This window comes from Monodon monoceros, unplaced genomic scaffold (assembly GCF_005190385.1).
Source record: "Monodon monoceros isolate NGI ecotype Baffin Bay Population unplaced genomic scaffold, NGI_Narwhal_1 Super_Scaffold_21, whole genome shotgun sequence".
Taxonomy (NCBI): Eukaryota; Metazoa; Chordata; class Mammalia; order Artiodactyla; family Monodontidae; genus Monodon; species Monodon monoceros.
The window spans coordinates 137,251,756-137,264,603 of record NW_021703778.1 but is presented as its reverse complement, the minus strand read 5'-3'; the positions used below and the strand labels follow the sequence as shown (position 1 = coordinate 137,264,603).

The 12,848-nt window shown below is 44.5% G+C and overlaps 2 protein-coding genes across 8 annotated transcripts in view; one reads left to right on the top strand and one right to left on the bottom strand.

Moving 5' to 3' along the window:
- Nucleotides 1-12,848, top strand: part of ESR2 (estrogen receptor 2) — a 193,753-nt gene that overhangs the window by 59,894 nt on the left and 121,011 nt on the right. The gene's annotated exons all lie outside the window — the stretch shown is intronic.
- SYNE2 (spectrin repeat containing nuclear envelope protein 2) overlaps nucleotides 7,988-12,848 on the bottom strand; it is a 332,333-nt gene continuing 327,472 nt past the window's right edge. For 4 of the 7 annotated variants that reach the window (XM_029238372.1, XM_029238375.1, XM_029238373.1 and 1 more), the window contains 5 exons: nucleotides 12,171-12,299; nucleotides 10,819-11,010; nucleotides 9,970-10,053; nucleotides 9,405-9,454; nucleotides 8,522-9,122 (listed from right to left, as the gene is read on the bottom strand). In XM_029238372.1, coding sequence (XP_029094205.1) covers nucleotides 8,900-9,122; nucleotides 9,405-9,454; nucleotides 9,970-10,053; nucleotides 10,819-11,010; nucleotides 12,171-12,299 — 678 coding nt within the window. In that variant the 3' untranslated portion in view covers nucleotides 8,522-8,899. Of the gene's footprint in view, nucleotides 9,123-9,404; nucleotides 9,455-9,969; nucleotides 10,054-10,818; nucleotides 11,011-12,170; nucleotides 12,300-12,848 lie in introns of all 7 variants that reach the window. The other 3 variants (XM_029238377.1, XM_029238374.1, XM_029238376.1) reach the window with 2 other exon arrangements.

Sequence of the window (12,848 nt, the reverse complement as noted above, 5' to 3'; positions counted from 1 at the left end):
GATCACCTTCATGGAGGAGTGTGGAGATTTAAATACCCCTACCCCTGGAATTGCCCTTTGTTAAAACTCTCTTGTCCCAAGGGGCCCAGTGTGTGTGCTAGAGAAAGGACCAGTGTTTGCAGGAATGGGGTTTCTCCTGTGGGTGTGGGTCACAGCCACACTGCTCCCCTGGGGCAGCCACAACTGCCACCTCAGCCACCCAGGGGAGACAGGGACACCTCAGGCTGTGTGTGTGAGGCATGCTGTTGCACGGAAGGATGAACAGCTACACACACGTCGGTGTGTCATGTTCAGGGCCAAACCGTATAGACAGGGTGAGCGTACCACTTGAACAAGATTGTGAACTCTATTTAAAAAAGAGAAATATTTAGGGTAAGTATTTATAGCAAGAAAATTCTTTTATACCCTAGGGCTCTTCTAGAATATTTTCTTATCAGAACATTTATATGGTGGGCTGGGTGAAATAAAAAGTTAGTAAAATATTAGTTCTTAATCCAAGTGGAACATAAATAGGACACGGTGACAAAGCACCTCTGAAATTACAATTTTAACTCACTTTTTAAAAACTGAAATTTTCATACAAATTTTCAGGAACATAGTGAATGCATAAAACGAGTTACATCTATACTTTGGAAGAGAGTAGTTAAATAATCATGTGTGATTTTTGCAATGTTTTTAAAAATTACCTTGTGATAGGAGATTAAACACACTTTCTTTTTGAAAATAGTAAATACAGAAATGTGCTAGCCACAGTAAACCAAAGTCATTAGGAAGATTACATTCAATAACATGAGGTTGGTTTCTGCCAGTGTGATCTTGAATAATTCTTAATTTTGATATCAATGCAGTTTTACTAGAACAGTCGAGCAAAGCTGTATCAGAAACTCTTGGCCATGTACCTAGAGAACACACCGTTGTCTGTATTCTGGGGTGATTTGAAATTATTCTTAGTGACTTGTTGCAGCCTCAGAAAGATTGAGTACAGCAAATATATTTGATTTTGTAGGAACGAGGGAACCAGTATTTTTCAGCAGGTCAGTTTTCTTCCTTCCCAGCCAGTTTAGGAGCCCCCATGACAAACAAGGGGGTGGAGCCTAGAGAGTGGGAAGCGGGAGGCAAAGGAAGGCAGCTGTGAACAGTTATTTGCCAATGAAATTCTCTTAATTGTATTTATAAAAGAGACTACCAGGTTGAAAAAGCAAAAATAAAAAAACAAAAACAAAACAGAATGAGGTCTAAGCCGCAACCCCATTACTATGTAGTGAAGTTTTGCAGGTTGGATTTTGACGCCAAGGTAGGCCACCGATTTGTCTCAGGTGTCCTGGCACCTGTCTGTGCTGCACCCTGCGTGTCACCCGCACGGTGCACGCTCTCATGAAAACTCCTCCAGTGCCCACTGCCCACTTTCCACAGACACTCCTGCATGCTTCTTGGGGCTGCTTGTTTCACTGCATTTGGATTTAGCCCATGAGGAGCATGTAACACTTTTGGTCATTTCTTCTTGGCTGTGGTCTCACCTAGGTGTGCTGAGGAAACCGGTCAGTCAGTCCAACCTGAGAGGCCGCCCTGGTGCAAGGCTGTCTCTTAGACTGGGGTCTGGGCCAAGTAGGCAGCTGAGATAATAAGGTCTATAGTTTAAAGGTGTTCTTTGTTTTGAGTATTCTAGGGCCCTTTCCCCCTTTCGGATGAAGTGTGTGATCTCTGTTCCCAGCTGCTCCGAACGTGTCCTCTAAGGATGACAAAGTACAAAGTCAGGCTGCTGTTTTTCTGGGTTTTGAGTAAACCCTCCATGTCCATTTTAAAGATTAGCCATTTCTCTTTAATAGTGCTTTCTTAAAAAAGAAAAACAAAAAAAACATAGTGCTTTCTTTTAAACGTCTTCTTTTGGGGGAGGGTATCTCCCCACCCAAATGGTCCATGGGCGACTTAAATTTCTCCCATAGCTAAGCACAGTGTTTTCAAGTTCAGTTTTTAAGAGGAATTAACTAGAGAGGATAGGACCTGACAACTGTAAACAAGAATTAAATTGAGTATTGGAAAAAAAAATAACCCACCCAACTACATTTTATGTATCATGGAAAAGGAATGCTCAGCTTTGCCTTAGACTCGTATGGTGAGATTCCTTTCCTACATTTTGGTTTGTAAGTGATCATTTAATACGACAAACTTAGTTGTGGGGGATGAGTGAGATTTGAGCTAAATTCCAAAAACATGAGTGTCTAATATGGGAATCGTATAGACAAATTTTAATGAAAATTAACGTGGAATATTTTTAATACAGAAACCACTAGCGCAGTGTTCACACAGGTTCCTGGGAGAGCTGGCAGCTGCTGAAAAGGACCCACATGGGCCACCCCAGGAGAGCCGCACAGTGAGTTGCCCACGTTCCAACTGCATCTCCCTCCATCCCCACCACATCCTGTCCTTGTGGCCTCAGGCCTGTCACATGCTCAGGGTCCACCAGGACTAACTACAAAGGATTCAACCCTAAAATAATTTTTGAAGAGATTTATCTTCAAAAATTATGGTGGGAGCAGCAGATTAAGTTGTCAGTTCAAGATCATTTCTGGAGGGTCTTAACTATTAAAGACAAAACAATGCAAAATCAACAAAAGCTCTTCAGTGAGACAGTCTTTATCTGGATTACTTCCTCTGCTAACTCAGCTGGAAGACCAATTATTTTCAGTTTCATTAAAAAAATATCAGTTCCCAATTCTTGGCAGAGCTACGTTATATATTCATATCTATAGGCTATGTTGAAGCAATTCTAGAATGTTCTAGCCTGTGAAAACCGAGTTTGGTTGTTACTTAAATTTGCTAAGAAACTTGCATATATTGACACCTTTTCAAATTCCAAGGTGAACCTTCAGTTTCTAGTCTATTTTGAAACGAAACATTTTTATTTAAGATCTGACACATTTCTTTAAACTGCTAAAAAATCTTAAAAAGACATAATAAAGGTTATATGAAGGAAATGATAAAAATACGTTGTTTAGTACCCAAAAATAGTATTTGCGGAACACTGACTGTGTGCCAGGAACAGTGCTTAGTGCCTCAATACATTCATATTTAATCCTCATATTAACTGCTGTTATCCCAGTTTTCCGGGTCTGGAACCTAGAGCCTAAGCAAACTTGCTCAAGGTCACACAAGGGAGTAAGTGACAGAGCTGAAAGTATCACGCGGTTTAAAAAAACTAAAGGAAGAATACTTTTAGACTGCAGAATCCATTCGTCAAATGCAGTCTGACATGCGCGGCTACTCTGGTTTAAATGGCTCCATTTCCAGAACACCCAGTAGAAGAGAGTTCAGTCCCATCTTTTGTACACCTTCAGCAGGTCCATTTACCCCTCCAGGCCAGCACTGCTCCTGCTACAGACTTGCTTCCGTAGGAGTCTGCTGCTTGAGCTGAGTCTCGGTGCATAGAGGAGAGACGCTTACGTTATGGTTGCCTTCTACTGTACCCTCTGCCTTCTCAGCTTAGATGGGGTCTGCGTGAACCTTTACAGAATAGCAGCCATGACAGGTGGGAAAAAATAAGATGAATTATATCATTCCTACCCTCCCATCCTGGGCTCATAAGCTCGTGGGTGGCACTGCCGTCACCTCCTCCTGTCATCATTTTCCCCAGATGTGTTGCCGTGAAGTAGATTCGCTGGAAACTTACCCGTGTAAAATTCTCACACCTTTTAGGCACTGATGCTTCCCCGTGGAGTCTAGTCTACTGCAGTGCAAAACACATGCATTTATTCTTTACAGCTCTCCAAGCTGCTGGAACTTTGGCTCAAAGTGGTAGCTCAAAGATGTGCATTCTCTGCAGTGTTATTCTTATAACCCTTTTTGTTGCGTTGGAGTCAAGGATCCTTTTTCTTTTCTTTTTTTTTTTTTGAATGCCGAGGGTCCTATTCACTTGTGGGGCCAGTCAGTGTTATGTGATGGTGGGCTTCCTTTAAGGGAAGGACAAAGCTCTGACGATATGCTAACCCAGACCAGTTCCTGTAACTCTACAATCTGTGCTGCTGTGTTTCTCTTTCTGTGCTGGGTGTCTAAGTGCCATGACTGTAGGTCCTGTAACGTTGTTATTCAGTGGTCCTGTGTACCTCAGAGCCCACTGGCTGGCTATAACTTGTCATTTTTTTCAGATGAATGCTCTGTACCATTAAGCAGGCTTTTAAATTTGGGCCTTTTGACAAATGAACGTCTGCTGTTGTGTGAAAGCAGATTTTGAAACCTGCTTTCCATTCCTCCAGGTACTACTTTTTCTTTGCTGTGTGCCTTTAATGTCTATGGAACTGTTGCAGAAAGAAGTTTAATGTGACATAAGCTAAATAAAGTGTTTTTTCATAATTTTGGTTTTAAAAATGTATTTGTTGGGAGTATAAGAACTTTCAGTAATTAGGCTAAGTAGTCAGTGTTCCCATTCTATTCTGAATTTTATTCTGTTTTAGGTTTGCAGAGCCCTTTAAGAATTTGATGAAAAGCACAGACACTCTTCCTGGACAAAGGTACATAAACAGAATGCTTACATACAATTTCAAGAGTTAAGAATCTCTGACTTAAACTGCTGAAGACTTTTTAAACAGCAGCAATTTAATCTTTAGTCAGCTAATCTCCCACCTGTGATTTATGACCAAAGGCGTTGTATGCTCAAGTAAAATGCAGCTCACAAATATGAAAATTCTGATATGCAATGCATCAGTTCGGGGAGTAATTTTCTGTAATTACCTCATTTGGGTCAATTAGTATTATACCCCACGAGGGATGGAGAGAAAAGTAATTCCTTCATACTGACGCTAACTTAATGTCAAGGGTCATTTGAAAATTTCTCTCGCACGTGGGGAATGGAAGATGTAAAATCTCTTGAAGGTGTAAAACACAGATTATTTCATAACAAGAGCTGGGGGACACACTGAGCTGTGGGTGAAGGAAGGCTTCCCTGGGGTAGAAGCCTGGAGTACAGACTCAAGACTCAAAGGCCTCTATCCTGAGAGTTGGTGTGCATCATTAGACTTGAAAATGCAAATGACACTCTCCTTTCTCCGCAGCTTGGACTTGCCCCAGAGTCCCTCCTTAGAGGCAGAAAAGGTCTCTAGAGTAGTCACCTCCTTTGGGCTGGAAAGAAGGGAAGGAGGTAGAGATATTCTGCCTTTTGCCTCTGGAGAACCTGGAGCAAGGACCTTCTAACCAACTCAATGGCTTAAAGAAAAAGTTTGGGTAATATTTTCATTTAAATTTCCCTCTACGGTTATTGTAATCCATGAAAAGAGATGGATTATTTTAGAGTTAAAAGAGACTTTGAGGTTGCATGGTAAAGCAGTACCTTTGTGTCCGTATCACTTCCAACAATTGGGTAAAGACAGTTCTCTTCAGCTGGTCCCTTTACATAAAGCTACTGGTGAATTGCACACGTTCTGGGGTGTCTGACCCACAGAAGGGCCACCAGTGCTGAAATCTGGCCTTCATCTACTGACAAGCTTCCTTGGCTTCCCCAAGGTTTGCACTTTGCAGAGAAGAAGAGAGGGACCGAAATTGCTTCGGGTCCATGGTGTCTCCCGAGTGTCAAGAGATGCAGGTTAAGAGCAGGTAACTGAGGAACTGGGTCAGTAACAACTTTTTTTTTTCATATTCTTTTCCATTATGTTTTTTTTTCTGGCTTTATTTTTAATTTTATTTTATTTTAAATTTATTTTATTTACTTATTTTTGGCTGTGTTGGGTCTTCATTGCTGTGCGTGGGCTTCTTATTTTGGTGGCTTGTCTTATTGCAGAGCACAGGCTCCAGGCGCGTGGGCTTCAGTAGTTGTGGCACGTGGGTTCAGTAGTTGTGGCTCTTGGGCTCTAGAGTGCAGGCTTAGTAGGTGTGGCACACGGGCTTAGTTGCTCCGTGGCATGTGGGATCTTCCCAGACCAGGGCTCGAACCCGTGTCCCCTGCATTGGCAGGCGGATTCTTAACCACCACTGCGCCACCAGGGAAGCCCCTCCATTATGGTTTATCACAGGATATTGAATATAGTTCCCTGTGCTATACAGTAGGACGTTGTTGTTTATCCATTCTCTGTATAAAAACTTACACGTGTGAACTCCAGTCTCCCACTCCATCCCTCCCCCACTCCCTCCCCCTTGGCAACCACATCTGTTCTCTACGTCCGTGATTCTGTTTCTGTTTCATAGATAGGTTCATTTGTGTCATATTTTTCAAAAAATATTTATTTGGCTGTGCTGGGTCTTAGTTGTAGCACACAAGATCTTTAGTTGAGGCATGCAGGATTTTTAGTTGTGGCATGTGGGATCTTTAGTTACGGCATGCGGGCTCTTAGTTGCGGCAAGTGGGAGCTAGTTCCCTGATCAGGGATTGAACCCGGGCCCCCTGCATTAGGAGCACATAGTCTTAACCACTGGACCACTAGGGAAGTCCCTATGTCATATTTTAGATTCCACATATAAGCGATATATGTTATTTGTCTTTCTCTTTCTGATTTACTACTTCATTTATTGTGATAATCTCTAGTTGCATCCATGTTGCTGCAAATGGCATATTTCATTCTTTTTTATGGCTGAGTAGTATTCTATTGTATATATGTACCACATCTTCTTTATCCATTCATCTGTCAGTGGACATTTAGGTTGTTTCCATGTCTTGGTTGTTGTGAAGAGTGCTGCTATGAACATAGGGGTGCATGTATCTTTTTGAAGTATAGTCTTCTGTGGATATATGCCCAGGAGTGGGATTGCGGGGTCATATGGCAACTCTATTTTTAGTTTTCTGAGGAACCTCCATACTGTTTTCCACAGTGGCTGCACCAACTTACATTCCCACCAACAGTGTAAGAGGGTTCGCGTTTCTCCACACCCTCTCCAACATTTGTTATTTGTAGACTTTTTAATGATGGCCATTCCGACTAGTGTGAGGTGGTAGCTCACTGTCGTTTTGATTTGCATTTCTCTAATAATTAGCGATGTTGAGCACTTTTTCATGTTGGCTATCTGTATTTCTTGGCCATCTGTATTTCTTCTTTGGAGAAATGTCTATTTAGGTCTTCTGCCCATTTTTTGATTGGGTTGTTTGTTTTTTGCTGTTGAGCTGTATGAGCTGTTGTATATTTGGAAATTAAGCCCTTGTCGGTCTCATCGTTTGCAAATATTTTCTCCCGTTCTGTAGGTTGTCTTTTCGTTTTGTTTATGGTTCCCTTTGCTGTGCAAAAGCCTGTAAGTTTGACTAGGTCCCATTTGTTTTTACTTCTATTGCCTTGGGAGACTGACGTGAGAAAACACTGGTAAGATTTATGTCAGAGACTGTTTTGCCTATGATCGCTTCTAGGAGTTTCATGGTGTCCTGTCTTATGTTTAAGTCTTTAAGCCATTTTGAGTTTATTTTTGTGCCTGGTGAGAAGGTGTGTTCTAACTTCATTGATTTACATGTGGCTGTCTAGCTTTCCCAGCACCACTCGCTGAAGAGGAGACTGTCTTTTTCCCATTACATATTCTTGCCTCCTTTGTTGAAGATTAATTGACCGTAGGTGTGTGGGTTTATTTCTGGGCTCTCAATTCTGTTCCATTTGGATCAGTAACTTCTAATCACACTCTTTGTTTGGGTGGGAAATAGACAGTGGTGCTGGAAATGGAAAGCAGATGGCTTTGTCTGTAACGTTTGTTAAACACTGTGTGTTAATTCACCCCGGAGGGAGCTGGAAATACAAAAATCTGGGTGAAATGATCCTTTCACGTCCACCTTCCACACTGTGCTGCCCGCATCGCCCCCTACAGCATTGGAGGCTCACTGCATGGGGTAATCACCTCCTGTACAGGTGTGGGTTTCTAGATCTCATAAGTTATTCTGTACAAAGATAAATAAGTAGAATATAAAGCTTAGCTCAAAATCTGTAAAGCCCGTAAATCCCCTCAGATATTTAAAAAATAATTTTTGCTCTATGGAAGATTACACATAACGTTTAACTGCTTTGTAATATAATCTAGTAAGACAAAAGTATGGCTTTTTTGTTTTCTTTTAATGAGAAACATCTGAGTTGTACATACCACAAACAGCTTCAAGTCTCTGGACCAACCCCCCACCCACCCGTGGCCAAACAGTTAAACAAAACCTGAAGCACCACTTCTTTAAATGTGAAAAGTCTTATAAAATTAACTTACAAAAATGTCCCTATCAAGTCTGTAGTTTGTTTGGCATTTACTGTACATTAGTCAAAAAGCTCAAGCTAAAATCTGATTTTTAAAAAAAAATCAAAGTTTACATTATTCATACAGATTCTGCATTGTTAAAAAATATGCACAAATAACCACATCCATGCAATATAATTTCTTTAAAAATTTAAAGCAATATAAAAGAGCAGACCTAAGTACTGAGCAGAACATTTTGGTTTTATAACCTGTAGCTCCAAGGTTGCTGCTGATTGAAGTAAAATTAACGCTAAATATTTTAAATATGATTGTTTCAATCAATCAGCCAAGGGTGCGTGTGAGTTTCTGAACCATTTCTGAGGTGGAATCTGCTTGCTTGTTTCTGTAATATGTATTATGTGATGAACACTACTGTTCACTGACCATATTGACTACATTTTAATAACGTGGTTTGACAAATCAGAATTCACAAAGTGCTTGGCTCTTCAGGAAACTGCGGTTTCCAGAGATCCCGAAACCAGTCAACGAAGTTTTGCCAAACTGCCCGGGGTGATGGCCGCCCAGGTTCCCTGCCCTGGGGGCAGATCATTTGAAAGCTGCCCTGGGTCCTGAGAGAGCTCTCTCTGGTCACGCCCAGAGGGAGGTGTCCGCAGCAGGTGGTCCCTGGACCAATGCTCAGAGTCCCCCGCGGATTGGTCTGGGGCTGTGAGTCCGGCACTGCGCAAAGAGGCTGGTGGGTGTGGTGCTGCGGCCGGGCCGGCCTCTAGGTGGGGGGTGGCCCGTTGGTGTACCTCAGCATGGGGTAAAAGGACCTGGCAAAGTTGTTGGCCTGAGTGCAGCTGTAGTCCTCTTCGGAGGAGGGCAGCAGGCAGGCCAGGAGCAGCAGCAGCAGCAGAAGCAGCTGGAGGGGCAGCGCCGCCCTGATCACCCGCCAGAGGAAGGAGCGCTGGGGCCGCGAGCTTTCAGGGCCAGCGGGGCTGGGCACCCTGGCAACAGAGGAGGTCAAGAGCTGATCGGGAGGTTCCGGAGGCAAACCCCACTCCCGTGACCTGACCCCCCTGCTTGCGTAAAGACAGTCATCAGGACCTGAGATTAAAATGGGGCCCACAGCTGGGATTCAGCTTTGGAAGGGAAGCCCAGCCCCTTCCAAATGGAAGAAAACAAGAAAACCAATTTTTCCAAAGACCTTAAGAGTGGCATTGGCAAGCCTGCTGAGGGGAGAGGAGTGTGGGACAGGGAACCCATTGCTGGTGTTGTAATGCTGTTACCTGCTGGCTGTCTTGTTCTTGTCTTTTGTAGTTATCTCTGCTCTGAACTGCTAGATAAAAATAATCCAATTAGTAAACTGAAGACAGTTTAGTCCTGTCAATGATAAAACGTTCCTCCTTCTTAAATTATACATCTTTCTTAGGTTGTCTTCCTGCCAAGCTTTTGAGCCTAGAGTAATACATTTGAGATTACACTCTCTGAAGTAAGAAATAATTCAGTTAAACTAGGGAGAGTTTCACGTTCCAGCCTGTTGACCTGTTGCCACGGAGAGATCAGGAAGCCCCTTCAGCAATGCCAGGAGGGCTCCCAGCTTCCACAGCCAGCACAATCCCACCAGGGAAGAGTACTGAGCACAAGACAGCCTTTCCATTCGGTCTTTAAAAGTTTTTTTTTTTTTTTTTTTTTTAAATCTTTGGAGTAAGCCGCTCTACTGACCAGCAGGTTGAAGCAGAAATCTGTGCTATCATGAAATACTGGATGGGGCCTTGGAGGCCCAAGTCCCTGTCATCTCAATAACTTTCAAGAATAACCAGTGTCGTTTGCCTGGCAGAAGGGGGCTCTCACCTTGGCTTGGGGAGCTGGTACAGGTGCTGCTAGAGGCTCTCCGGGGTCTGCTTCATCCAAGCTGGGCAGAGGTGAGTCTGGGTTCTGAAATCCACACCCCAAGAGTTCAGTTCGGGGAAAGAGAAGGCTCTGAATAGTCTCAAGAGCACAAAAACATGGTTCCTGCAGGTTCTTCGTTGTACCGCTCATCCCTTCCCCACTGTGATCCTGCTAAAAGGAGGGGCTCTTCTGGTGCGCTCACTCCCCCCTCTAACAGGGCCTTACTCAGATGACAGGGGATGGAAACAAGGTGAGGCCAGCCACTTGCATTAAAAACCCAGAGCACACATGAGGAGGGGGACAGAAACAGCTGGACAGTGAGCTCGCGGTGGGTGATGTAATCACGTGGCCACATAGTCTGGGCTGCACGGAAGGAAAGATATATACTCTGGGATGGAGGGGAGGGGCTGCCCTATGTCTGGCGAGTCCATTTGTTCTGAGCTGGATCACATTTTAAGAGAAGAAGGTACACAAATGAGAGAGTGGTCAGAGGAGAGTGACCAGGACAGGGAGAGGACCAGAAACCATCACGTGAGAACAGTGAAGGCATGAAGGCAGAAACGACGGAGGGACCCGGCTTGTTTTCCGTACCCCCAGCCACACTGATGGGTTCCGTTGCTGCCTCCCTCTTACAAATGACAAAGCGGCTTTGAAGAGCTTTGGTAACTTGTTAGGGCCACACAGCACAAAGGGGCATGACTCCTCTGTGACCGCTGCCACGTGCTTGTGACCTCCCTCCCCAAGCAGGGCTGCCACACTGCTTTCCCATTTGCATACATTTTTATATTTAGAAGCTACAAGGGGACTCACCTGGCTTTGCTGCAAGGACACTAAGTCTTGGGACACTTGCTCAAGCAACTGCTTGAGCTTCTTCTCAATAACATGGACTTTCTCTTCAGCCTCAATGTAGTCTTCTCTGTGCCCCTTGATAAGCAGGCTGCTGGAAATCTCTTGTAAGGAGTTCACTTGAGGTTGACGCTCCACTAGCTCCTTTTCCAGTTGCTAAAAATAAAAACGTGTGTCAAACAGTTGCTTATCGAAAGGGAAGCTAGTGCGGCAGGAAGAAGCTTTCTCCGTGCCAGGGAAGTTCCAGGATGAGTGGTGGCTGGTACCCAACTCAGAACCACCTTCTTCTACCTGCCTGCCTGTCCTCAAGCCTGGCATCACTTTAGATAGCAAGTTGGTTACACTCTACCCCTATTTTTAATTTTATTTTATTCCTTCTCATTCTAAAGACAATAGTGATGCCGGAGAAGTTAGAGGAAAGGAGTGAGGGGGGTGGTGTGGGAAGACTAGGCCCTCATCTGCGACGGCAGGAAGTTGAGGGAAAGTCTAAAGTGGACAAATTGAGAAAGCGCAGCTTACGGGCACCATTGAGAAGTGTAAGGAATCAAGTGAATCTGCTCGTGCGGTCTTGCTTGATGTCTGACGTGGTAGCCGCTGGACAACGTGTGGCTACTGAACGTGATTAAAAGCTCAGTTTTAGTCACAGCAGCCACATGTCAAGTGCTTGGGTGCTACCATGGCTAGGAGCTGTTACACTGGACAGTGCAGCTATGGAACATTTCCATCACTGCAGAAAGCTCTATTAGAGCTGCTCTGGACACAGGGGCTTTACGAAGATTTTAGACCAAAAACATATTTTTTAAGCAATGACTAGTGTTTTGATTAAATTTAAAATGTTTAAAACTAAACCACATACAAATATATGGATAAAAATGTCACCTTGAGTGCAAGTGAGAATATATGGGTCTCACCTTGGCTTGCTGGTGAAATAAATATATGAAAACACAGCTACCCTCCCAGAAGAAAGACTGTGTATGTGGCTATGGAAAACTCATACAGCTCGAACACCGTGTTTCCTCCCAAATGAGCTGTATTCACAAGGGAAAAATACTTCAAAGGGCCTTCAGTTTCTCAGGATCCTGCCAACCACCTCCATCACCGGTTCCTGAGAGTCTTGAAGACTTCCTGCTCTGGGCCACGACTTTTCGTCCCTGCACTCACCCCGCTTCGGAACAGCGCAGGGATGCTCAGTAGACACCAACCAGAACACGAGGGCAGAACACCGTGTGGGCGTTGTTTCCAGAAACGCCAGGCGAGGCCACCTAAGCACTGACCTCCTGAAGAGGCCAGTGGTAGTGCAGGGCCCCTAGACTTACCAGGAGCTCCTCCCGACATGCCAGGAGGGGCCGGGGGTCTGCCTCTGGGTCAGTGACACGAGCCTCCTGCCTCCGGCTCTCGGCGCTCGCTAACCACAGCAGCAGGCTTTGACTCAGCTGGTGAAAGTCCTAAAAAACAGCAGACGTCAGAGCATGTCCCTTTCTTAGACTGTGAAGGCAGGTGTGCTGGGAAGCAGCGTGCCATTGCTAATCCATCATCGTCATTTGCTCTGCTGGTCCTTATCCAGTGAATACAAGGGCCAGATTTAAACTAAACGCCAGGGCCCCCAAATGAGGGGAAGCAGGGCAGGAGAGCACTCAGCCCTGTCCCAGGAGGCACACTGAATTCTGCCACGTTAAAAGTGCTGACAGAAAGGTGGGGCTTCGGAACACCCCACCTGATACTACTAGGAAGAGCACACAAATTATTCAACACGTCTGCTGGATTCACTGGTGGGCTCCTGTTTCCTAGGATGGGGTCAGAGCTCACCTGTTGGGCATTTACTGTGTGGCCGGTGCTGGGTCAAGGTTATATGCATCTAGTCCTAAAAAGAACCCTGTGAGGTAGGCCTTGGAATTGTTCCCATTTTCCAGATGAGAAAACTGAGGTCTAGAAGGTGCAGTGTTTTCCTCACAGTCACACGGCTACTAAAACTACAGAGCTGGGTTAAACTGCTC